Source organism: Cygnus olor, chromosome 1 (assembly GCF_009769625.2).
Source record: "Cygnus olor isolate bCygOlo1 chromosome 1, bCygOlo1.pri.v2, whole genome shotgun sequence".
NCBI classification, from domain to species: Eukaryota; Metazoa; Chordata; class Aves; order Anseriformes; family Anatidae; genus Cygnus; species Cygnus olor.
In genome coordinates, this window is record NC_049169.1 from 96,121,734 (window position 1) to 96,146,413 (window position 24,680).

Consider the following 24,680-nt stretch of genomic DNA (forward strand, 5'->3'; position numbering starts at 1 on the left):
ACAAACACACACCTGTGCATTCACTCACATGAGTGTGTGCAAGCACTGAGCTGTAGCAGGAGCTGCTATGCTGCTACTCAAAGGCTGAGAGCCAGACAGGTGCAGGTGGGAGGGAAAAAAAGGTTAAAAAAGGATGCAGGCTGATTCTTGCAAGCGAGGTGGCCAGGAGGACACTGGAGAAGGGCCACCACGGGAACCTGTGCTGCAGCTGCCCCTCTATCCTCACCCCTCTTCTCTGCCCGAGTGATCTCTCAGCATCTGGTCTCACACTTACAAGGCAGGACATTATCTACAGCGGGATGAGCGTATGTACACATGGACTGTTCCTCTTGCATGCTTAGAGAGAGCAGGAGAAAGAGAAAGAGGAGACAGAGCGCGAGAGCCACACACACACACATGCACGCATGCACGCACGCACGCAGGCATACACCGGAGAAAGAGAAAGACACAGTCAAATTGAGGGGGAGAGGAAGAGAATTAAAAAAAAAAAGGAAATAAAAGTATGGTTTCGGTTGAATTGACACAACTTTAGTTCAGGCCAGAGCGTGATGTTGCAGGAAGGAGGGTACAGGAAGGATGGTTTTTAGCAAGGGCCCAGTGCACAGGAGCACAGGATGAGGTGAAGAGAGGAAGGGGTTCTTCACGGGACACCAGTGTGCAGAGAGCTTCAGATAACTTGCTCTGTTGTGTTTTTTTTTTTTCCTTTTTTTTTTTTTTCCTAAAAGTATGAACTGCCTGAGCATTGGCTCAAAAAAATGACCAAGAGCATCCAAAAAGTTAACTAAGTGGCTACAGACGCTGAAGCAAAGACCTCTTTCTGCAAAAGAAAGAAAGAGGAGGAAGGAAGGAAGGAAGGCAGGTGAGGGAGTATGGAAAAGAGGAAGGAGGAGAGAAAAGAAAAGGGATCTTCTGTTCGATTGGCTTTGCAGGTTTTGTTGGTGTGTTTATTTTGCAGCATCCTCCGGCAACGAGCTCCTTGCTGGTGCCCCATTCTCCCCCTCGCTTTGTGTTGCCTCCTAGACGGTCGGTGACTTGACGGCCGGCTTGTCAGAAATCGTATTAAATGTTGCTGAGTCGTCTTTGCTGTGATTTTTCCTCTCCCCCCTCTTTGCTCCTGAACACACAAAAGTTGTGAAAGAAACGGTCCTCTCCCTCTCTCCCCCTCTCTTTTTTTCTCTCTCCCCTCTCTTCGCTCTGTCTCCTGTATAACGCGTTTTGCTTTGTGTGTTGTCGTCGTCGTCGTTGTCGTGTTGGTTGTTGTTTGTTTTTTTTTAATTATTATTATTATTATTATTTTTAATTCTGATTTGTATTAACATTTGCTGAGTAGGCAGAGCAGGGACGCTGCCAGCAGCCACAGTGGGACGGCCAAACTCATGGAGCCGTTGTCTACTCTCCCCGTGCCAGGTCCTGCAGGGTGCGAGAAGGGAAGAGAAAAGAGGACAAGATCACACATGGTACCATGACAAGGGGCTCGAGGAGGAGCATGCCACCAATGCTCTCTCCTCACACGACACCCAGCCTGCAGGAACCAGGCTGGGAGCAAGCAGGAAAGCTCAGCCCCAGCTGTGAACCCCGCGGAGCCGCTCACACCTCCGCTGTGCGTCCCCCCGGCTCGCGATGACCTATCTTAGTGCCCACAGGGGCTGGTGCATTGCCATAGTCCCAAAATGTGGCACCTACAGGGCAAAATTAGGATTTTTTGTTAAGGGAAGGAAATGAACCTGCACGTGTGTGTGCGCGCACGCGGGTCTGTCGGAGGGGGCAGGGAAGAGCGCTGTGCCGCAGCAACAAATAACGCAGGCTCGCTCCAGGAATATTAAGTACTAATGCTCCTGACATCTCATCCATCCTCTCATCGACAGGTTTCCTCTTCTGGATGGCTTTAAAGGCAGTGGTGCTGTTTTAAATTCACCCCGCAATACCAAGCATTGGCAGTCTCTCCTCTGTAATGGGCAGGGAGGTGTACATGGCTGCAGTTTCATAAATGCATGCTCGTCGTTATTTACACGTGGGGGTATATCTGTGCATGTAGATGCAGTGTTTTATAGGAGAAGATACTGAAGTGTGGAGATAGATATGGGTCTATTTGTTGGAACTAATCCTACTGTGAAGGAAGACATGCTTACCAGCAAAAAGAGCCATTTCTAATGGGTGTGTGTGAGGAAAAAAAAAGAGAAAAACAAACAAACCACCCGTTTGTGAGATCCTGATGGTAGCAAAACGCAATTGCTCCATCTCACAGCCTGCAGTTTGCCCGACAAAGAGCCCCTCTCCGCTGGTGGAACACAGGTGCCCAGCAGCACAGTCACTATTAAAATTTAGCTGGTGACGTAAAGGCATCCCTCAAATTCTGTAATATTTTCATTTGTCTTATTTTTTTTTCTTAATGTAGCCTTTCACTTACTAAATCATCTGTTTCGTGTGGAAAATTTGTATTCCAACTGTGGCTTTTTTTTCAGTTATTCCCTGCTCATTTTCTGACTTGTCACACAAATCCTACAACATTATTTTCCCTCCCTGAACTCAGGAACGAGTTCAAGTTCAGTTGCTGCACTTACCTGAACCTGTGTGTCAGAGACAGTATCTTTCATGGTCAACTAACTGGGGGGAACAAGTGTTTGGGACCATGCGTGTCACATTTTGTCAGGGAAGAAGTCACAAAACATGACTCCTCTGGCCCAGCAAATAATCAAGAGCCCTCCAGGCAAGGTGCGTTGTCCGCAAAACATTTCCAGCCATTACATTTTTTACTATGCAGCTAAAATACTACTTGTCTAACACATACATAGACATGTAATACACGGCCACCTGCCCCTTCCTTGCCATTTTCCTAGGGTTCATATGGGATTAGAGCAAAGAGATGAACCTATGGAGGCACCTGGCATGGGAGAAGCAGAGGTATGTTAGACCCCGCCTGGGTACTGCTGCTCCAACAGGTGTAAGTGCTTGGCTTTGGGGTTTGTGTGTGTGGGCATGGTTAGGCATTGCATGGTATGATATGGTGCAGTATGGTACGGCGTGGTAGAAGAGATGAGCGGCTGCAATATGCAGGAATAAGGAAGGACACATGCGGCTCGGTGTGATGACGGTCACGCCAGCTTCTGCCCTGCTCGAGCTCGAGTGAGCAAGCTTGTAGACATCTGATGACCCAAGACTCCCATCCCCATGACTGAAAAATGATCATAGCTCTATGTACATCCTCACACTTCTCCGAGGAGCTTTCTCTGTGCCACTGCAGCACGCACAAATTCACCCTGGCGGCTGCGTGTGATCCCCGTGCCTTGCAGCAGAGCCAGCTGAAGGCCACACCAGGTGCACTGCATTTACCTCCACACGTGCTGTGAAAGCGTGGGACGGTTCCAGCCCGATCACAGACCAAAGCCTTGAAAACTCAATGAATTCAGGCATCGAGGGCACCGGTTATGGCCAACGCTCACGCCGCGGTCTCCGCCGCCCCCTGGCGAGCATCCCCGGCAGCAAAGTGTCCCCTTCCCCAGGGGACGGACGGGGGGGCTCTGGCAAACGAATGGTGCCTTCTCCGCTGTTCCCCCCTCCCCCCTTTGGTAACCTTAAGCCGGTGTCCTGAGAGTTTGCTCTGCCAGCTAATCTCCGGGGCTAACCACTCCCCGCAATTTGGCTGCACTGCCCAGTTCACAGCCGTGCAATGGCGAAGGGGGTTTTCTTCCACCACAGCCAGGGAAAAGAATTGGGTTGCTGCTGCTGCTGCTGAGCTCATATGCATATCTGGCACCATTTCACAAGTAAACCCTTGACAGACCCCAGACTCCAAGTGGCTGGCCGTGTCGGACCGCATTAATCAAACCAGGAAGGCACAGGCTGAAAATTGGCAAGGGCAAAGCGATCGCGCCTCCCTTCCGTGCTGCAACTAGCGAGGGGTGCAGATGCAGGTGGCCCACGGCCGGGGAGACTAACCACAGCCAGCCTTGGTCATCTGCGCTGGTGCCACAGCACGAGGCAGCGGATTTACACAGCTCCCTCTGGGCAGAAGGGGACCATGTGCACTGTCCTACATCTCTCCCAAGGCAGAGTAGCCCGAGCTGTGTCCATAAATTTAGCTAGGGAAAGGATGGAGCTGTGCCACCATGCCCTTGCTACTCCTGCCCACCTGCAGGTGATGCTGGACCCACACCAGCCTCACACAAAGGAGCCCCAGGGGTCCTTTCCACACACTGCTAGGAGAACACCTTCACATTTTCGAGTCATGGTGTGGAAGTGCAGGTGAGGCCCCAGTGATTTTTTTTTCCCCCGCTGCAGGCGAACCCTTCCCCGCAGCAGAAAGCTGAGAGTGGCTGCACGCTCTGGCACGAAGCGTGCTGCTTAGGCGGCGCTGCCAGAGCTTTATCAGCCTCGCACGCCAAGCCGGTGGCACCTGCTGTTATTAAGGGTGCCTGACCTTTCCCACTGTAAGGCCCCGCTTGCTTATCGCTTCGCAGGCATTAATGGGGCGGGAGGAATGTTCCCACGCTGGGTGTTTGCCTCAGGCTGGATTTATTTTGTTCTTCAGTGGAAGGTCAGCAGCCTAAACACTTCTGCTGCTTCTGGGGGCAAGGCTTGAGAAAGAAAAATATTTTTTAATTGCCAAAAAAAAAAAAAAAAAAAAAAGAAAGAAAGCTTGTGGCTGTCCCTCAGAACCTTTTTCTGCTCTGACACTGGCTGAGAGCCTTGCACCACTGCAGGGATTTAGTCTTTCAGCACAAGGTAAACAGCTACACCAAACGATCTGCCCCATACACATGGGTGTGTGTATGCTACATCGTACCATACGGCTGAAATGCTCCTACTGCCATAAAGGGTGCAGGAAAAGAGGGGGCGGGAAGGGTGGTGGGACTTGGATGAGAAGGTGGAGGGAGGAGGAAAAGCAGGGTGCTTCTCAGGTTCACTGCAAACCCCAGTGAGACTGCAAAGCCTGTTCCTCAAAACCAGCCTTCCAAAAGGAGCCCACCGCAAGAGACCAGCTCTACAGGGTCAGTCCAAGGGTCTCATCCAACCTTTAGTCCCGGCCCCTGCAGCTGGGGGCCAACTCAACACTCCTTAAGAGCTTGATTTTCACAGTATCACTGAACGGCTCAGGTTGGAAAGGACCTTACAGACCATCCATTTCCAACCCCCTGCCATGGGCAGGGACACCTCCCACCAGACCAGGTTGCCCAAAGCCCCATCCAGCCTGGCCTTGAGCACCTCCAGGGATGGGGCATCCACAACATGGAAGAACATTTTTTTCTTCCTTGAAATTCTGGCCTACCCGAAGACTTCTGTATCCACAGTCTCCCTCAATATATTTTTTATTTTTATTTTTTTTTTCGGCTGTTCACCTGTGCCCCGGCTTGGCTCGAGGAGCAGGGGGAGCTTCAGCAGGGGCAGGCGTTCCCGTCTGTGCCCTGAGCACTGCTGGAGGCTGCAGCCGCACGCCTCCTTCCCACCAGGTGGCAGCCGAAGGCAGAGAAAAAAAATTAAAGAGGAAATAAATAAATAAATAAATAAAAACGGGAAAAAAAATAATAAAACCACCCACCAGCTCAGGGCTCACTTGAACCCCGCAGAAGCCTCCCCTGCAAGGTGTCTGGCCAGGCAGGGATGCTGCGCTGCCAGGGACTCCCATAGATGCTGATGCTGCCTGTTTTGGATGGGACAAGGCCAGCACCGGGAGCAAAACTGGGGATCTTAGGGCACTTGTCCGCTGTTAGAGTCTGTCAGTCTGTCTAGGTGGCTAGCCAGAGGCCCTGCCTTCCTCCTCTGCAGTGGCAGACAGACCGTAAGTCGGCTCCAGCCTGTTTACAGATCTGCACAGCAGCATCCTTCCTGGCTGCATGGTGTCTGCAAGGGAATAACACTGGCTGGCATTAAAACACAGGGCTAGTGGCTAGGGACACCTGGGGGAGAACCCTGGGGTCCTGCACAGACAGACCTGCTGGCAAAAAAACCCTGGGGCCTAAAGGAAGGGTGCCAGCTCTGCATGCTCTGAGTGCAACGTGGTTATGTTTATGCGGCATGCAATCTGCCCCCCACTGGTCTGAACCTTCCCACAGCCACTATGCAGCAGTGTCCTTGCTAGAACAGCCTCAGGTGGCAGTTCTGAACTGCTGGGTTGGTTGTCCCTGTCAAAAGGAAGACGTCTATCCACTGTAGTTGCAAGAAACCAAGGTTGCATGGGTGAAGCTTCTAACCCGCTCTACTTCCGCCCCATGGAAAATGCCTGCTTCTGCATGCTCACTGCCTTCAGCTCCCTTTTGCAAGACTGATACCACCTCTGATGGCACCTATAGGATGTACAGAACTGTAGCCCTGGAGGCTGACCTGCTGTGCTTAATAACCCTTGCTGAACAGACAAACCAGATGAGACCAGTAAGCAAATCCACAAGCCCGCTTGGCTGCACAGAGGTATGCCTCCAAATGCTGTAAGCACCATGACTGCCAGCAGAAATTGGAACTACGACTTTCAAGCTTCCCAACACAGACCTTTAAAGGGGTTTTTTGAGATGCAAGCAAGGAGTAGATATATTCTTGGTCCATATGGAGAGGGGAAAAAAAATCACCCACCCATCTACATGTTTCACACCTGCACTCGCCAATGTGGAATTTCCCACTGACTCCCAGGTTTTATCACCTGAGTAAAACGAAGTGGAGATAAGAAAAGAGACAGCAGATGCCTGGGTTTTCTCTTATTTACATTATCAAGACTCTAGGGCTTGATAAGTCTGTTGGTGCTCATGGAGGAGAGCCCAGAGAGAAGTTTCAAAAGGCACCAGAAAGCTACAGGCTCTTCACTTGCTTTGGTGAATCTGCCCCTGGGATCCTCTCAAAGAATGTGAGATAAAACCCAGTGTAAGAGGACAATCGGACCCCATGAGCTTCTAGCCGAAGGTTAGGCCAGGAGGAGGCAGGAGACAGGCTTGAAAGACTTCTCTGTGATGGGAAGGAAGGGAGTGATGGCAAAGCAAGTGGAGCTGGCCTGACATTTTTCAAACTGCTCTTCATCCTCAGTGGCTCCAGGCTCCGTGCTGGTGACTGGTTAACTTTGCTTACAGCAAAGGTTGGAGTCTTGCTTCTTGAGCAAAGAGGACCAAAAATGAGGGAGGAATGAAAATATCCTCTAAGGGATGTTTGGCCTCTAAGGTCAAAGGGAAAGTGGATATGCACCATGTAGGCGTCTCCATGGCACTTCACTCCCTAGTTCCTGGAGGGGTCTTAGGTTTTACACTTGCGAGCTCCCCTGGAAGAAGTCATTTTTCCAGTCTGTTGACTCTTGCTAGGGCTTCAGAAGATGAAATCTTTATTATCATGAAGGCTTAAAAGGGACGAATACTGTTAATTCCATTTTCAAGGTCATACTTTGAAAGTTATTAGTTTCTTTCTTCCAAGGCTCTGCACTCTACTCTGAGGCTTTAGGGATTAGCAGTTTCTACTTACTAGGGTTCATTTGGGGCTTTTTCCTTACTAGTTTCCTGTCCATCCCCCCTGCTTTCAGAAGACATGCTTTTTCACTCCCTGTTCTCAATGTTGAAACTCTTTTGTTTGTTACTTGCTTATGGCCCATTCTTACTACCAGTTAGTATCTGTGGGGTTCTTCTCCTGTAATTAAAATTTGACTGTAACGGCACTGGCAATAGATTGGCTTTTCTAGAGGCAGAAGTACCACTGTGTAAACTATGGAGGATGCCCTGCAGCAACTCTCCAACAAGATTAAGGCAATGTCTCTAGTGTCTATCAATCTTAGCACACTGTTTAATGTATTTCAGAATTTGCTCATGGGTTTTTTTAGCACTGAACAGTTCTTCCCCATGTTTTGGAGCTCATTCATGGTGCACTAAGTACTAATCTATCATACCTCGTGTCACAGTGAAGATTCATTCTGCAATGCAGCTCACCCATCCTTCTCCGAGGTCTGAAGACTATCCCTGAAATCATATTTCTCAGTGTCGCTCTGAGAAGGTTGTGCTTTTCAAAAGATGGCTGCTTACACCATTTATCCTGGAGCTGGTATGTAGTATTGCTAGTCTGGAATTGAGCTATTATCATGATCAGTGAGGCTGGTGGTGGCCAGAAGACCACCTATGTTTCAAGGTTACAAATATTTTTCATTACTAGATCTATCCTAGAGGTATCAGAAAGTTCCACAGTTCTCTCACGGCTAAGAAATGTCTCCCACCTTTTCCATTCTCCTAGTAGTTGGAGGATATATATATATTTATATATATTTATATATATATAAACACCTTGCAAACTACTGATACAAAATCAGTTACTTACAACTCCCTTGTCTTCAAACCATTCATTGAAGACTTTCATCCTACAAGCAAAGCATCCAAAAAATACGTAACACAGAGTTTTTTTGGGGTCATCACAGGGAAGATCTAAGCTTTTTCTGCTTTTCATTTTTCTAAGATAGAAAAAACCAAAAAACCTCTACTCACATCTCAAGCACATGTGTAAGACATAGCAGACCGGCTGTGGCAACAGTTTGGCTTCTCATTAAGGAACAAAGAGCACAGCTCCCCTCACCCAGAGCATACACAGCCCTAGGAAGCAGGCTTGCTAATGGGAAACTCTGGAACCTCTTGAAAAATTAATATTTTCATCAGTTTTGTGCGTGTCTGTTTACCTACTTAATCCTTGCTACAGTTTTCCACAAGCTTTGCTGGGTATTTGGCATGGGAAAGATTTGAGTGGCTGTGAACAGAAATGAAGAGAGAGGGACACGCTGAGGGGTGCCTGGTAAGGAGATCGAAGCAGAAGGTGAACTAGATTGGGCTGGAGAGTGACCAGCATGCTAGACATTACTCTGGTACTGTAATCCAGTTGTATCACTGCCTCGGCCCTTCCTTTCTGTCTCTAGTGCCTGCAGCATGGTGCCCCCTGACCTGTCCTTGAGGTCTTCTTAAGGCCATCACTCCTCCCTGTGGACTCCCTTGCACCACCACCCTTAACAGAAACAGCCCCTGTGGGGTGAGAAGGCCCCCCCTGGGCCCCATCCCTCCTGGTGCAGGTGTGGAACAAGCTAGAATGAGGTTTTAGCTAGCTTTTGTCAAGGGCTGCTTCTGAACAAGAAATACGGGGCCCAGATCATGGGAACACCATAAAGGAGACCGCACACTTCTCTGGGCATTCAGAGAACCACAGATCTCACGAGAGTCAAGCCAGGCCCACGGGTTGGTGCACATCTCTAAAGCACGTGGTCTACACAAATACTTTTTTGTGCCATCTGTAGTTCTCATCAAAATATGGATGTGTGTACAGGTGTGAAGTTGCATGACTCCTGCTCACTTCACAGTGCAAGCAGGGCTTTCATGCTGGCTTCCTGGCCCAGTCACGGGTAATGCTGGAGCAGAAAGGGCTTCCACTGCCCATTCCCAGGCCAGTAACACAAGAAGGAAAGTCACTGCAGCTTACAGACAGCTGAGCTAGCCTACATCTGGGTGACTTGGGAGCAAAGGAAAAGATGCCTGCAGCCACTCTGTCCATCCTCTAGATGTTCTGGGGTGCATAAAAACTGCTCAGCGAAGGTGGGATGTGCCTCTGAGCATGGTGTGTGTGTGTAGTGCATAAAGTAATCTGGCTCAGGAGTGTACTGGTCCACCAGCAAGCATGCGTGTCTGTAACACCTACCGTAGAGGCAGCCTGGCTGGACCTCACTGAAGCCGTGCTGGTCACAGCACATCCTCCTCTGTGGCCTGACCCCTTGTGCCCTTGCTCCTGTCCATGCATCCATTTCCCAAATTGCAAAGGGACATGCAGGTGATGTTGGGGAAGGGCCAGTGCACTTCTTCGCTTGCCTTGCCGCTAGGCTTCTCCTTTTTGCAGGGATGCTCTGCCGACAGACCTGCTTGCCCACAGCAGGGCAGGCCTGCCAGGAGAGCTCTGCTTTTTCTGCAAGCCTGATTTCTTTGGAATGTTTTTTTTTTTTTTTTCCCCCCCCCCCTGTGCACCCCCTCCCTCCCAAATCCCCCACCTCCCTTCTCCTGGTTGTTTTTGTTTTTAGAGAGAGCGCCTAGACAGCTGTATTAATCATGCAAGCCCAGCCATGTGTAATGTGCTTTATCAACAGCAGAGCAGACACTGAATGGCAACTGGTTCACAAGCAGGCCCAGTGCAGTGCCTGAGCCGGGAAGATAAACCCGCTGCTTCCCAAACCGACTTACCGTCATGGGTTAGTGAATGGAGAGGCTGTTCACTTGGGACAATAACCAGAGGGGAGGTCAATTTGTTAGGCAAATTCTTAAGTGGTGTATAGTCAAAATGGGAGCAGGGGGAGAGGAGGAGGAGGAAGGTGGGAATTGTTCTTTGGCCGTTTTCTCTTAGGGGTGCGAGGAAATTTTGAGTGTGCTTGAGGATTAAATCAAGACAACAATGGCTGTTCTTCATCCTCCTTGCTGCCCTCCACACTTGGGTCCCCGTCAGCCCAGCTGGCAGCTCACCACAGGAGGGCAGGAGAGGGAGAGGGAAGAGCGAGCATTTAGGTACACTTTCTGTGCAGTGGGTGTAGGTCGGTCTCCTAATCTCTAAGGAGGAAGGTTCATCTGACAGCTTCCAAAACACACCTAACATATGGATGGTACCAGTTATGAGTGTCCTCCAGGCAGGGGACATCTGGCCCAGGAGGGTCATGGTCTGCCCGAGTCCTGCTCTGCAGGGCAATCTCTCCGTGCTACAGCTCCGATGCTATCCATCGGTGTCCCTACTGCACAACTGATTTTCCAAGGCAGGTGCTTTTCCATGGGCTCTGTGTTTTCTCCCACAGTGGTTTCACCCAACCTCCACTCTCCCAGCTGACTGCTGAGCCCTGACCTCTGTTTGGCAGGGCTGTTCTGCAGGCGTGCAAAGCTGCACCTGTGACTAACCAGATCTTGAAATGCCTTCGCTACCCCCAGTGCAAGGGCCCAGCCCTGAGGAGTATCTTCCTGGGACTTGCAGTCTCAGTTTCTACCCTCTGCTTCTGCTCTTCCTCCCTCACTGGATTCTCCACAGCATTACTACCGGAAAGGGTTATGCAAATATATGCAATCCAGGGCTCATTCTGGAATAAATCAATCTAAATTAAAATTAATGAACAAAAAGTACAGAAACAGATCAAGCAATAAAGCCATTTCTCTCTCTCTCCCTTGTGTCTTTTTTTTTTCCCTTTAAAAAAAGCTGGTTTCTTTTCTTTACACTTTTTGGGAAGGAATTAGAATGTTTTCTAATTTTTTAAACAGTCTCAGCAAACAGAAACTGTCTGTTGCTACCCAGAAAGCTCACCAAATAATGCTAGTAGCTGTAGTAGCAGAAATAATTCTTGGCATTTCTCTTTCCCCTAAGATGTTTCCCACTCCGTACTTATGATCCATTTTGGAGCACACTATCATCACCTCTGACTTTTATTCACTTTTAACCACATGGTCAAAAATAAGACATAATGACACTGCTTGCCTGGTACCTATGAAATATCAAGAAAAAAAATCAATATGATGTTGGCCTTCTGCCTTTGCCCTGTCTTGTTCTTTTTGTTCCCTTGGCCTGAAGCCCCAGCAGGCTTGGCACCCACTGCAATTGCAGCCTACTGACCTGGCAGGGATGAACACTGACCTTGAGTGCTGAAAGAAACTTGGCTTGCCTGATCCACCCTGCAGAGCCATCCCCTTCTGCAACGGAGAATGAGCTTTTGGGAAAATCTGGCTGGATACCACCAGCAGGGAGCAAGGTGAACCTTGAGTTGAGCTTGATCTCCAGGGTCACAGGCATTATCAGGTGCTGATGCCCTCCTAAGCTTGGTCCCTACAATCAGTATTTTTGTCTGCTGGTAATTTCTGTCAGGATCACCATAGGACAAGATTGGCTATTTTAGCCTGTTTATGCTATGTTTTCCCCAGCCCTACCAACAAGTATGATTCAAAGGCTCCGAAGGCTTGGGTTTTCATTGACCATTTCTTAGAAACCATCTGAGAAAGCAGTTGTGGCTTCAGTGAAGAAGACTTGAGAGACGGATAAGTTCTTTAACCATCCACATCGTACTGGGAGGACTGGTTTCTGTGGACTGCTCCCATATCGCTACCTAAGCAGCAACCCCCCTGCAAATCATGTGTTAACCCTTTACAATCTGTACTTTCTCATGTATTCCCCCATGCTTCTCCCCATAGCTTCAAAATGTTCAGATTTTCAACCTTTTGCCAAAACAAGGAGACCCAGCTCACAGGACAGCTGCCTGCTTAGCTTTGTTTGGGCAATGGAGGAAGTGACAGGGGAGCAGCCATGGGTGGAGGTGACCACTGCAATGGATGAGCTCTCTTTCCTCTATAGCTAGGACCTCCACGGGGAGGGAGGAGAACTGAGAGGGTATTCCAAAGAAAGGTGCTCTATGTTTCCCACTCTGGTCATCAGACACAAATGAACATCTCTTTTCTCCCTTCCCCCAGCTCCCACCCACTCGATGAAGGCATTAGTGACAGCACAAGCTACACGGGCTACAGCTAAATGGAGACTAGCTACGAGCTACAGTCGTACAGGGTCATTCTCCGATCAGTGCGCGTTTTGGCAGAAACACAGGACTGCTCATTCTCCTTTTCCCTTCCCCTCCGCCAGTTATTTACACACTATTACTGTAAATCTGTGTTGATGACCATGACTGGATTGTGCCACCCTCTTGGCAACAAGGCATCCCCCTGTGGAGCTCCTGGGGTTTGAGCTAACCATGCTGAGAAAGTTCCTGGTTAATCTGTGGTAAGCCCTCATTGCAAAACTCCCGAGGGGAAGACTTAGAGGTTTTGAAGCCTGTCAGGCTGGGTAAGCCATTCTGATGTGGACACTAAGGGCTAATGATAGAGGAGTGAGTCTATGTGCAAAGGGCTGAGGGCAAAGGGGCAAAGGAGGAGGACAGAGATGGAACCAGTGGCATACTAGTGACAGATGCTTTCGAGGTACAACAGAGATCCCATTTGCCGTGATGTTGGCAGGTGTGGTGGGGAATGAGCAAATTCTCCTTCCAGAAGAAAACCCCTTAGAAAATCACTTGATGATACACTAAGGCCAGCTAGGTGTTCTGACATCCCATTACAATGTGGTTACCATGTGGGCAGGAAAATGTGATGAGGTGACATCATCCTGGAAGACTTTTCAGGGCAAGTTCCCTGCTGGAAAATCAGGAGAGATGGAACATTTACCAGGGACAAATCAGCTGAGAGCTGAATCAGCTAGGCTCCACCAGCCTTCTAGGATACAGCCTCATCAAATTCAAGTCCCATGTGTTCAGCTGAATGGGCTTCTTCTGAGTCCCTAGCCTGCCTGAAAACAAGATGTTTTCACAGCAGCTAGCTGATGATAGCAATGCTTAGCATGAGCACAGTGCTCTTCATCTCAAAACACCTTCCTTTTAAAATTAATGCTCAAAGCCCTACAGGGCAGGGAAGTGTTACCAAGGCTTAAGAGAAATGGAAATTGAGGGAGAAGAGGCTGCGATTGTGGTCACTGAGGAAGGGCTTGTTTGAGAGCTGAGGACTGCATCTCAGAATATAAACCCATAGGGAGAAAAAGGTCAAACAAGAAGCTTTTATGCCTAAGGTTCCTTTGAAAGTGAACAGCAAAGTAAAAGCAAATGTTGAGATAAACCAGTATCTGTGCTGAAGGCCCACATTAAAGAAGCTGGTAGGGGCTTTCAGATACCAAATGGGGTCCAGAGTATTTAAATTCTACTTTCCCCCTCTGCAAAATCCTCTTAGCGTGTCCTGGGTCACAGGAGATATCCCAGCATTTGGCATCACAAACTCCTGAAGACTCCTCACACAAGTGATGTCATACCAGGATGTCCTTCAAGATGATCTCAGGAGAACAGGGAGCAGCAAAAGGAAAAAAATAAAAACTTCAAAGGCAGAGTGGAAAGTGTTTTAAAGGATTGACAAAAGCTTTGCAGGATGGCCTTGGCAGCTTGATTAGGAGGGGCATTTGGTATGGAAATCTGGGCCTTGCTCACTTGCAGTTTTTGCTTTATCATTTACCTTAATGGACTACTAATTCAAAGCCAGCTGTAAACAGGGCTGGCTCCAAAAAGAATTAACAGTGCCTGCTTGTGGAATTTAAGGATATATAATAAAAATAATCATAAAAAGAAAGAGCCCTGGGTTTTCCATCAGACAAAAATATTTGTCATTGAAAGTTCTGCTTAAAAAAGAACAAGCAAAATTGGAAAACTCCTCAAAACCTTACATCCCAAACAGCCTCAGCAACTTTAATTTCATATCCAAGCACACGTTTCATTTGCAATACATACGATAATGGTGTTTAATTGGATTTATTTTGCCACACTAGGTTCCCAACGGCCTACTTTACTCCTTTCTTCAGCTCCTTGAATGTTATTTACAAATCACTCTCTGGGATTTAATTTTAATGGTAGCTTGATTTCTTTTTTTTTTTTTCCCTCCTTTTTTTGGTACTTTTCTTTAATTGTGTTTGTGGATTTGCCTTTTAAATAGGCAATTGTGACTACATCCTGAGCCTGAATAAGTTGCCAAGAGCAGAGCTTGATTTGAAAACGCAGAGTAGTTAAACGGAGCTGATGTAACACCCAGCATTTATTGTTCTTTTCATGGGAGTACCTGCAGGTGCTTTACTTGGGCAGGTGCCCTTTTGCAAAACAACATGGGTTCGTAATAACACTCTACCTCCAAGCTCTATGCAGACGTTAACTATTGAGGCCTCAGAGCATCCCATGAGTTGAGTATATCTCCATCATATGGCAGTGAAGCAAAGATACTGAGGAGCCCTAGGCCAAAGTGTTTTAAGTGAATAAGGGGACTGGCCGCCTTATTGCTGATTTAGCTTCAAACCCCTGGAAACAGCCCAATTTCAGGAAGTGCTGAGTCTCTGTGCTTTTACACAATCTCAAGATTGCATCCAAACACCAAACCTCATGTGCACATCTGGGCCACGCTGCCTGGACCTGAGGCATGCTTTAGCAGCATGTGGCAAGAACAGGAAAAATACTCAGGCTCTGTTTTCCCTTCATACCTCCTCCCTTTGTAATAAACCAGTCCGTAACACCTCACTGTGGTTTATGTGTTTACCTTGAGCTTTTTTTTCATGCTGTCTGCCTCAGGTTGGAAATGAGGAGACATTTCTTTTCAGAAAGAGCAGTCAGGCATTGGAACGGGTTGCCCAGGGAGGTGGTGGAGTCACCGTCCCTGGGGGTGTTCAAGGAAAGGTTGGACCTGGTGCTTAGGGACATGGTCTAGTGGGTGATATTGGTGGTAGGGTAATGGTTGGACCAGATCATCTTGGAGGTCTTTTCCAACCTGAACAATTCTGTGATTCCACGAAATGCAGCACTACGGGACAGACAGATTTGGGGGTATATGACAGAGGAATGAGAAAACAATGCATTGTGAATAGCTTGCACATATAGAGTGAAAAAATCTCCTGGCAGCACTTTAATTTTTAGCTTCTCACTTGTCCCCTCCACCATCCCTGCAACATTTTAGACCTGTTTATGCTTTTGATCCAAATCAGGATATGTGAAAAGAAAGCATAGGACTGGAATATATGTAAGGAATGGGTCTCTAGACAAACTGATCCCCACTGAAGACTGTCCAGACCTGGATGAGGACACGATGTCATGGATCAAAGTTTGGTTAAAGGTTGTTGCTTTTTAGCTGACTGGTTTCCTGAAATGGAAGGGGGGGAAGGGAAGGATGAGGAAGGTGAGCAGAAGAGAACAAATGGCATGTAGAAGAGATGGGAAGGCCCTTATTGTCCTGCACTGTTTTGCCCATCCCTTGCTCTTCGCATATATCAGGATGATGGAGAATGACCCAGCTAGAGCTACTTTGACATAAAGCATATACTGACCTGGAAAAGGGTTGGGGAGTGTGGGTAAAACTCGTTCTAAGGGGGGAAAAAAAACAATAAGCAACATGCAGGAGAAAAGCCACTTTTCACACCAAGCAAAAGCAGCAGATACAAACCTGATGGAGTTGTCCATCCCCAAATTAGATGAGCTAGAGTAAATTTCATACAAAGCATTCTGCTAGCAACACACCTATTATACATCAACATTCCTTGGGACTTGGAGTCAGACAGAAGTCATTTGAAAAACTAAACAAATAATATCCACACAACAAGAGGGATTAAGCACCTGCAGAGAAGCTAATTGGAGTTGATGGGCCACATCTCCCCTCTGACTTTCAAGACCGCTCATCTCATCACACTACAGCTCCTCTTAGCTACACCTCTGGCTGGAAGCTAGCCTTTGACAGAAAGGTGAGTTGTGGAGGTCCTCCACAGGTAGTTACTGCCTTCAAAGAACCTTCTCCACAATGGATTTCTTCCCAGAGAGAGGTCCCCTGAGGATGTGAGCATGGGAGGTATCGCCCTGGTGAATCCTCAAGGGCACTCTGTTTCTTTTGCACCTTTGTCTTCCTACAGGAACAGAGCTTTTGCAGATTCATCAGCCTCTGGTAGCACACAGAGCCTGCTGTTTTGGTTATAGGGTTTTTACAATGCATTCTTTTTCTATGCCACAGCAGGCCTCTGGTATACATCGCTGCTGGCTTCACACATTGCTTCTTCCTAGCCAGGATCTCAAAAGAACTGCACAGAAACTGAAGGAAACTGGGACTCGGAGACCGCAGTCTGAGGCTAACAGCAGTGGTAATTCCACTTTACAGATAGTGCAGGTGAGGCACAGAACAAGGAAGCAATTTGCCCAAGGTCAAACACTGAACTGTTGGCAGAGCCAGGCAGAACCATGAACACAAGCCCACCAGACCTGAGTAATGACTGGGTCTCTCTCCATTAACTGCAGAGCTTGCTGAATGCCTCGTGCTGACTGAGACGCGTTCCTACTCAGGGGCTGTCTGCTGGGTAGACGTTTAGCTGTAGAGATATGTCACTATGCAAAAGCTGATAGGCCTGGGGCAATGAGCTGTCTCCGGGCTTACCTGTGAGGCTGGTGCTAAGATCACTGCTGACGGACATACGGCTTGGCAGGATACATCAACAGCCCGCTATTATTCTCTGATCACACTCTGGTCCCAGCTATTTGGAGGCCAACGCTCTTTAAAAAGCACGCTTGGTGCAAGGAGCTAGCTTCTGACTATCTGGAACCCATGGGGACACAGCAGGTCGATCCAATCTCTGTGACACTGGCAGATCTCCTGCCCTCACAGTGGTAACGGGGCTGTTTGAATCCGCAGCAGGCACAGGGGAGATTGCCTCTTGCGTAGAAAATACATGGTTAGTCTGGATCTCTGTGTTTATGTAGCACCAGGGGACTATTGTTCTGTGAAAGCAGGCTGTTGTGCTGACATGACTTCCTTGTTATTTAGTTTGGTTAAATAACTCAACTCCCCTTTACCTTCTTCCTGCACAGCAGGCTGCAGACTGCACAGCATAAGCAGTTAAAGCAAAGCACTACGGCCTCATTATCACGCTGCTTTCTATTCAAGGACTCTACCTCTGTTCCCCTCGCCTGCTGCGTGCTGCCTTTATTGCTCCACCCTGCCTCATTAGCAGTGTCTCAGGCTTGCCCCATCTGGCTGTCACCCTAACCACTATCTTCTCTCTCCCAAGCCTCCCTGTTATTGACAGCCCCTGGGAAATCACGGGGTTTGCTCTAAGAGCCTCAGACTCCACTCGCAGTTGCGCTCCAAACCCTAGCAGCCACCACCATAAGCAGATGCTCAGGCGCAAGGAAGCACGGGCAGGGCATCACGAGAAGGGGTGGAACAGGGCACCCACAGCCAGCACTTGTGCTGGGGCACTAGCAAGAAATGACAATTTAGAGGCAAGTGCCAGCTCTTCTTAGGAATGTGCCTCTTGCTGGGATTAAAACTGCTGGACTAAAATGGTAGCTATACCTGAAGCATCTCAAGGAGACCATGGTGGGATCCTGCCTGCTGCTTGCGTCTAATTGGCACTGGCCTTGCCAGGTGCTGCTTCACCTCTGCTTTTCCTAACTCACTGGAGGGCGCCGAGGATGCAAGCTGGAGAGGATGCGGCAGGGTTCCTGCTGAGGTGGCAGTCTCCCATAATTGAGACAATTTAGCCAGCAGGACTGCATAAGGATGTGCAGCACTGCCCCGTTGTCTCCTGTTTTATCCTCAGGGATGGGCTGGCTCTGCAGGAGGAAGAAGTCAACTGATTTGGAAGGGCTTTCATTGCTTTTCTCTGCCTTGCTAGATTGCACCAGGTGCTGCGCCTGCTTCTGTGTGCCTGTGGATATGTTTGCTTGCTTATTATACTCACACATGTAAACCTATGTATGCATATGCTTGTATGACAGATGTGATTCTCCCATATATATATATATATATACATAATATATATATACACACATATACTTTTATGCTGCACGGGTTAGGATATAAATTGTGGCTTTTTTTTTTTCATAGCACTCTGTTGGCTTAGTGGAACGAAAAGGAAACAAGTTCCCTCCCCCCTAATTCACTTGGTAAAAAACCCTCTCCCTTTAGCTGTAGCACTGCTTTTCACCTCTGTCATGCTGTGATGGCAGCCCTGACTTGACCTCCCTGTCAGATAATTTTTATGGAGATCCGCATGCCCCTTTCTGCCCCTTTCACAGCTCTCACGGTGTTTTGTGCTTGGGGGTTACAGACCTTGTTCCTAGGCTCTGCAGAGCTGAACTAACCTACTGGCTCACCAGTGCTGCAAAGCACGGTTGTGCCTCCCAGCTCCTCCTGTCCATGGACGTGTGATATGTCCCCCCCTGCCTTGCATGGGCTTTGGTGCTTGTTGAACTAATTCAGCTCTGCACAACAAGAGAAAACATTTGGCAGCATTTTGAGGGGTGGGTGGTAAACCTCAGTTATGTTTTTGCAGGTGCAGCATGTTGAGCTGGCTCAGTGTGTGGTCCACAGAGTCCCAGAGTATAGGAAACACCAAAAACATGCAGCAGAGAGCAGGGTGAGCAATAAGAGCGGGGCTGAAGGGATGGCAGCAAGCTATGAGATGAGCTCTATTATCAAACAGTACCTCTCTGGGTACGCTCTCAGTAAACGTATTCCAGATTGCTGTTGGAGACAAGTTCCTGGGTAAGACAGACCTTTGGTCAGACCCAGTATGGCCATTTGTATGTTGCTATAAACTCAGTCTCCAGGAATGAGGAGTATAAATCTCTCCACCTACAGCAGGCAATCCCGCTGCCACATCCTTTAGAGAAGATTGCTAGCTATCTACTCATATAGCTCAAGGGAGGTGCTTTTGTATTTTAATACATCTTCTAGCTATGGAATTGACATCTAAGGCACTTGGTCTCTCCAAGACTTTCTCAACGCAGGCTGAGATTTCCTGGAATGGAAGTCACCCATTTTTCTCTGTTGCTAAACTGTTCTTTCACATCATTTTGTTAGCTCCCCTTCTGCCTTCCACCTCAGGCAAAGCTTCCAGTACCTCATTACTAACTCTCTAGTTGTTTCTTCACTACCGGCTGCCATATTTTTTTTTCTCTGCAATGGGCCACTGAGGAATCATCATTGTGTCTGCCTCCCTAGTGGGATGTTGCCCTACAGTGAGTTTGTTCTCTATTTAAAAAAAAAAAAAAAGAAATAAAACCTCTGGTTCTGGGGAAGAAAAACACTCAAAACATTTCAGTGTCTGCTGTACCTTGCCAAACTTGGCACTGCTTTTTTTCTTTTTGTTTCTGCGTGAGTGTGTTGTCTGGGAACGTGCATTTCAGCTATTGTGTGATCAGTTCAGTATTTTTTTCAGCCAGGCTTGTAGGTTTTTTGGGCCACTTCTTTATCTTTATGAGGCTTGATTCCCTTCACTCATCGCCTCCCTGGTTTTTTAACCTTAGAAATACCAACTGTAGTCTGCCTGAATTTATTATTTTTATCTCTCTCTCTCTTTTCCACACTAACTACAAGAACAGAGAAACAATATGAAGCAATTTTCACAATGGCTTTCTTTCTCCATAACACTGAACACTGAAGAAATGGGATTAACTAAGCAACAAAAATAAAAGTTAGAAACAATCTGATAAAAATCATCAAATCTTTCTCAGCTCCTGCACCTCCATTCTTCTGGCTCTTGTGAAGTTGCTACTTCACAAGCTCTCAAGTGTTTCGCAGCATAAATAGGACTTGAATTTCTAAGGTAAAAATGATAAACAAAATTCAACAACTCAACAGAAGGAAAGTTACCTTCATACACATCAAAAGGAGGCTAAAATAGAATCCTTACTTTATTTCCTTGTTGCAAGTCATCTTTAATATTTGACATGTTTCCTCTTGGTATAGGTATTGGCAACTTTGCAAGATCTCCCTGGATCTCTTACAGGTTCTGCCACTGATTTTATGACCATGGGTAAACTGTTCCTTCACTCTACTTCTTAGGTTCTTCTTGCAAAATGGTGCTAATAACACTCACCCATTTCTGAATAACTTGCAATGTTAAAATATTCATTGCTAGCAAATCCTTTGAGATCCTTTGAGGTGAAGCTCAATGCAAAATGCTTTTCTAGCAAAACCAACCCCCCATCTAAAATCACGTGTGCATACATACATTATTGAATTTCATCTTATATTTTGTTTCAGTGATGCTTTTCAGCTCATCTGTATAACAGGAACCAACAGAGAGGGCCAAATTTAGAATTCAGCCACAAATAATTGATTCTAAACTTAGCATTATATTAATATCAGCAAGAACAAATCTGGAGTATTTGAAAACTGTGCTCCAAATTGCTGCCTGAGGATTTTATTTGAATCTCATGACAGTCACAAGACCAGGGTGAAAAGAATTTCAAAGTAGAAATTTGCTTTGTTTTTGTGACCAAATGCTGCAGGAAATCAAAGATATGTTATTTTATGATAATACTGATTCTTTAAGAAAAAAAGTCTGTAGAACACTCTTAAATCTTGCAATAATTCAAACTGCACTTGTAATAAATCCAGAGGTGGTAAACACAGAACACCAATGGTTTTATCCTTTTCCACTACATCTGTTAAAAAACAAACCAAAAACTTTTTTTTTTCCTGGTGCTTCCAGTAATCTGACCACACACAGCAGAAACTAGACTAAACTGCCTCTCATATTTAGACAGCTTTGCATAGTTTATCTTTTTTTTTCCGTTTAAAAGGTCATGCAGGTCATGGCCTGAGTGTTTTAATTCAGTGTGGAAACATCAGAGGAATATAGCCCTATGTCACTTCTTGGTCTTTGGGTGCATTCATATGAGTGGGTCATTCTGCTGCAGTCTATTTCTGGTGGCAATAATAATGTGCATTGTAAGCTGAGTCCAAGTGTTGTGCCTAGGATCCAGAACTGGATTTTGAATAAACCTCAGTTTGTACATGTGCATGGGTGGGAGGAAAGGAGCAGGGTCTTTATTTAGGGCAAGTTTTGAACCAGCTGCAAAATTCAGATTCAGCAGGTAATTCTGTTCTGGAGTTTGGTGTAGTCCCAGCTTCCACGCTTTTAAGTTTACTGCAGTAAACTCAGTAATTGAAAGGTAGCAGAATGAGATCCCAGGAATTTTGCTCCATATTTCATCTGCTGATTACCTTTTTCCCCATGTTCCCTACAGTATGCCCCTTTAAATCATTCTGTCTTATCCCACTTTTTTTCCTTTCCATTTTCCTCCTATTTTCAAACTCATTCCTCTCTCCTTTTTTTTATTTTTTATTTTTTTTATTTTTTATTTTTTTGACTCTCTTGTTCTCCTCAGGCTCAGTGGCTAGTCTCTCCATCTCTCTGAATTACTTGTCATTTCTCAGCTGTCACAGACCCTCCGAGCCCCGGTCTTTCCTCTCCTTATTAAAAGGCCTGTCATTCTAACGGGGTCTTTGGTTCCAGCCTTAAAACAAACATGTTTTTATTACTTTAACAAAACCTGACTTCAGCAAAGAAAGTCGATCAAAGGGCTTGACCGTAAACATTTTAATTTGGCTGTGTTCTTGTTTCACTGTCAGTATGAACACGTATGTGTCTGAAGTCAGTTCCCAGCTGGAGGTCCTGGGGGGTTGGCAAGCAGATCATTCCTGTGTTTTGTGTCCCAGTGTCCCCGTGTGCTTACTACCAAGCCTGGTTTTTGTGAGAGCGGTCTGGACCTCCTTTCACCCTCTCCCATACTTACTGTAAAGATATAGGCTGGCGTTTGTGACTCCCAGCTTGTTGGCAGCCACGCAGGTGTAGTTCCCATAGTGCTCCTCAGTGACGTTGGCCACCATCAGCAGAGACTGGCTCCCCGTGCTCTTTATCTCCAGACCATTGGCGCTGTTTATCCTGGGAAGACAGGAGAAGAGGCGTGCAGTGCAATGGCAGTTGGGCATCAGGGAGGAAATAACAGCCCAGGGGGTGGGTGGTAAACCAAAGTCATTTGGACCAGCTGGCAGGTGAGGATGGAGGGAGGCAGAGATGAGATGGGAGAAGGAAGAGGACAGAGGAGGCACTGATGGAAAGCAGGAGAAGGGAATGAAAGGAAGAAGGAGCACAATGGAGAGAAATGCCACTGGTAAAGTAGTGAAGAAGAAAGAAAAGCTGAGGGCAAGGGAAGAATCCTTTATCCGGCATCGGCTTACACTGGGAAATGAATGCACCATGGCCAGCTGAGGGCTAGTCTATGGTTGGAGAAAAGACTTTTAGTGGAACACACCAATTAAGCTTATCTAATACATGCTTTAACAAAAGCAAGCCACTGCTGAGCCTGGACATGTGGGTCAGGTTAAAAACTGCAATAATAAAACCACTTCTAAATGCAAAGTAAATGCTCAGGTATAAGGAACAGATAGATCCCTTTTCTCATTTTCTCACACCATGCAAATCCAGGTGGCTCAGGTTGCAGAGATGGGGGAGCCTTACACCTCAAGGAGCACCATCCCCTACATGAAGGCAGTTAGAGTGGTGTTATTTACTTGGGGACCAACGCTGCTTATTTTATTTTCTGTATCATGGACGAACATTTATGCATGAACATTTGCAGGAAGAAATGTATTATGGATGTCTTAATTGCAAATTAGCCCATTACTGACTTGAAGGCAAGAGCCCCATCCTTAGCACTTCCTTCAGCAACCCTGGCACAGAGAAGGATTGCCTCCTCCAGCCCCTAACACATTGCCTCTGACTAGGCTGATGGGACAGTCTTGACTTACAGGGCTCATGGAGAGTAACTTGCTTGAGGAGAAGAATTGGGGATGATAAAAGTTCTGAGGATCCTCTGTTGGACTGACAAGAAGAGAAAGGAAAAGGAGATCTAATGGTCTTACCTGGTGTCATCCCTGTACCACTCAAAATCAGGTGTGGGCACTGCTGATGCCTCGCACCGGAGTAAGGCTTGTCGTCCCGTGGCCGCTTCATTGCTCTTGGACTCCGTGATGGTGGGAGGGTCTGCAGGGAGGAAACACTGGGTCACTTCACACATTTTCAGATGGAAGGAAACAGTGAAACTGCTTCAGGGCTGGCTTCCTTAGCCAAACTATTTGGGCTGGCGGAGGCCCGCAGCTGCTGTATGCTGTGGCACATAGACCTCTTGCTTCCCTGGAGAACACCTGCTCTTTGAACTCCCCCTAATACATTATGCCAGCACCACTCCATATGCATGCTTCTCTTTACTGGCCCTCTGTCATAAATGCATAGGCACACACAGGCAGAGTTAAGGTTAATGATGGAGTTATGTAATTTATGAATATTTACCTGTGGCTCTCTAGTGCACATGGGCTCATCAGAGGGAAGAAGATGAGAGAGAGATGTTAGCAATGGTAAAGGAAGACAGCAGCAGCGAAAGGAAGAAAGTAGGAATTTAACACTAACACAAACATTACTTTCTGCACAACCTCTGCGTCTAACGTCAACACTATAATAAGAAAGGAAAGGGCTGAGGGCAGAAAGACGTTCACGGCTCATAATGGAGGAGCTTTAGCAGGAGCTGTGGGTGCAACTTTGAAAGCCAGACCTCTCGCTGAGACACCTCCCTGAGGCATGCAAGGCCACAAGGCCTGCGCGAGCCCTTCCAGACACCACACTTTGTCACAGGCTCCCAAGGGTTTATTCGTGCTAGCTCTGTGTGAAGCCTGTCCTCAGCCCAGCCTGGTGCTCTCACCCCTGCTCACTTCAAAGCCTGAGAGTTGTGCCATGGGCAAGCAAAACTTGGGAAGCATCGGTGTGCTCTGCTGGAGCAGGGCCCAGGTACTGGGCAGGGTAGGCGCCGGTGCCTTCACTCTCAGCACCGTGTCTGAAATGTTAAGTGACAGGCTTTACAAATTAAAAGGCAGAATTATTTCCACCTGGCTGCTGAGAGGGAGGAAGTGCCTTGTCTGCCATCACGGGTGCTTGGATACTCTGAGAGTCTGGGGCTGCAGCTCAGCCGGCTGCTCTGCTGAGACTCAGGCTGCCATAAAGCACCTTCCCTCTGCAGGATACAGCTCCGCTGTCTGTATCCACCCTGGTACCAAAAGGCCAGAAATAAGAATCAAAATGGATTGTGTCAGTCAAAGAAAAAAAAGTAGTTCTGCCTGGAAAATGTATGGTGAGAAGTTTCTTGTGAACACATTAGCCATCTCAATGTGATCCCTTTCCTGACCTTAATTGGGATTTTATGCAGGGCTTTAGGGATATTGCAGTGCGCCCTCTAACATCATAAATATTAATAAGTGTACATAAATAGGATCCTACATTCAAAGGCTGTGGGTTCACGTAAATATTTTAATTTGTAAAGGAGGAGGGGTAATAAAAGGATGGTGAAG

The 24,680-nt window shown here is 47.2% G+C and overlaps 1 protein-coding gene across 5 annotated transcripts in view; it reads right to left on the reverse strand.

Annotated features, from left to right (window-relative positions):
* Nucleotides 1-215: 215 nt before the first annotated feature.
* LOC121076669 (limbic system associated membrane protein) overlaps nt 216-24,680 on the reverse strand; it is a 958,116-nt gene continuing 933,651 nt past the window's right edge. For 2 of the 5 annotated variants that reach the window (XM_040571198.1, XM_040571180.1), the window contains 4 exons: nt 23,205-23,325; nt 22,076-22,224; nt 15,832-15,867; nt 216-1,410 (listed from right to left, as the gene is read on the reverse strand). In XM_040571198.1, coding sequence (XP_040427132.1) covers nt 1,313-1,410; nt 15,832-15,867; nt 22,076-22,224; nt 23,205-23,325 — 404 coding nt within the window. In that variant the 3' untranslated portion in view covers nt 216-1,312. Of the gene's footprint in view, nt 1,411-15,831; nt 15,868-21,722; nt 21,955-22,075; nt 22,225-23,204; nt 23,326-24,680 lie in introns of those variants that run through there. The other 3 variants (XM_040571206.1, XM_040571190.1, XM_040571216.1) reach the window with 2 other exon arrangements.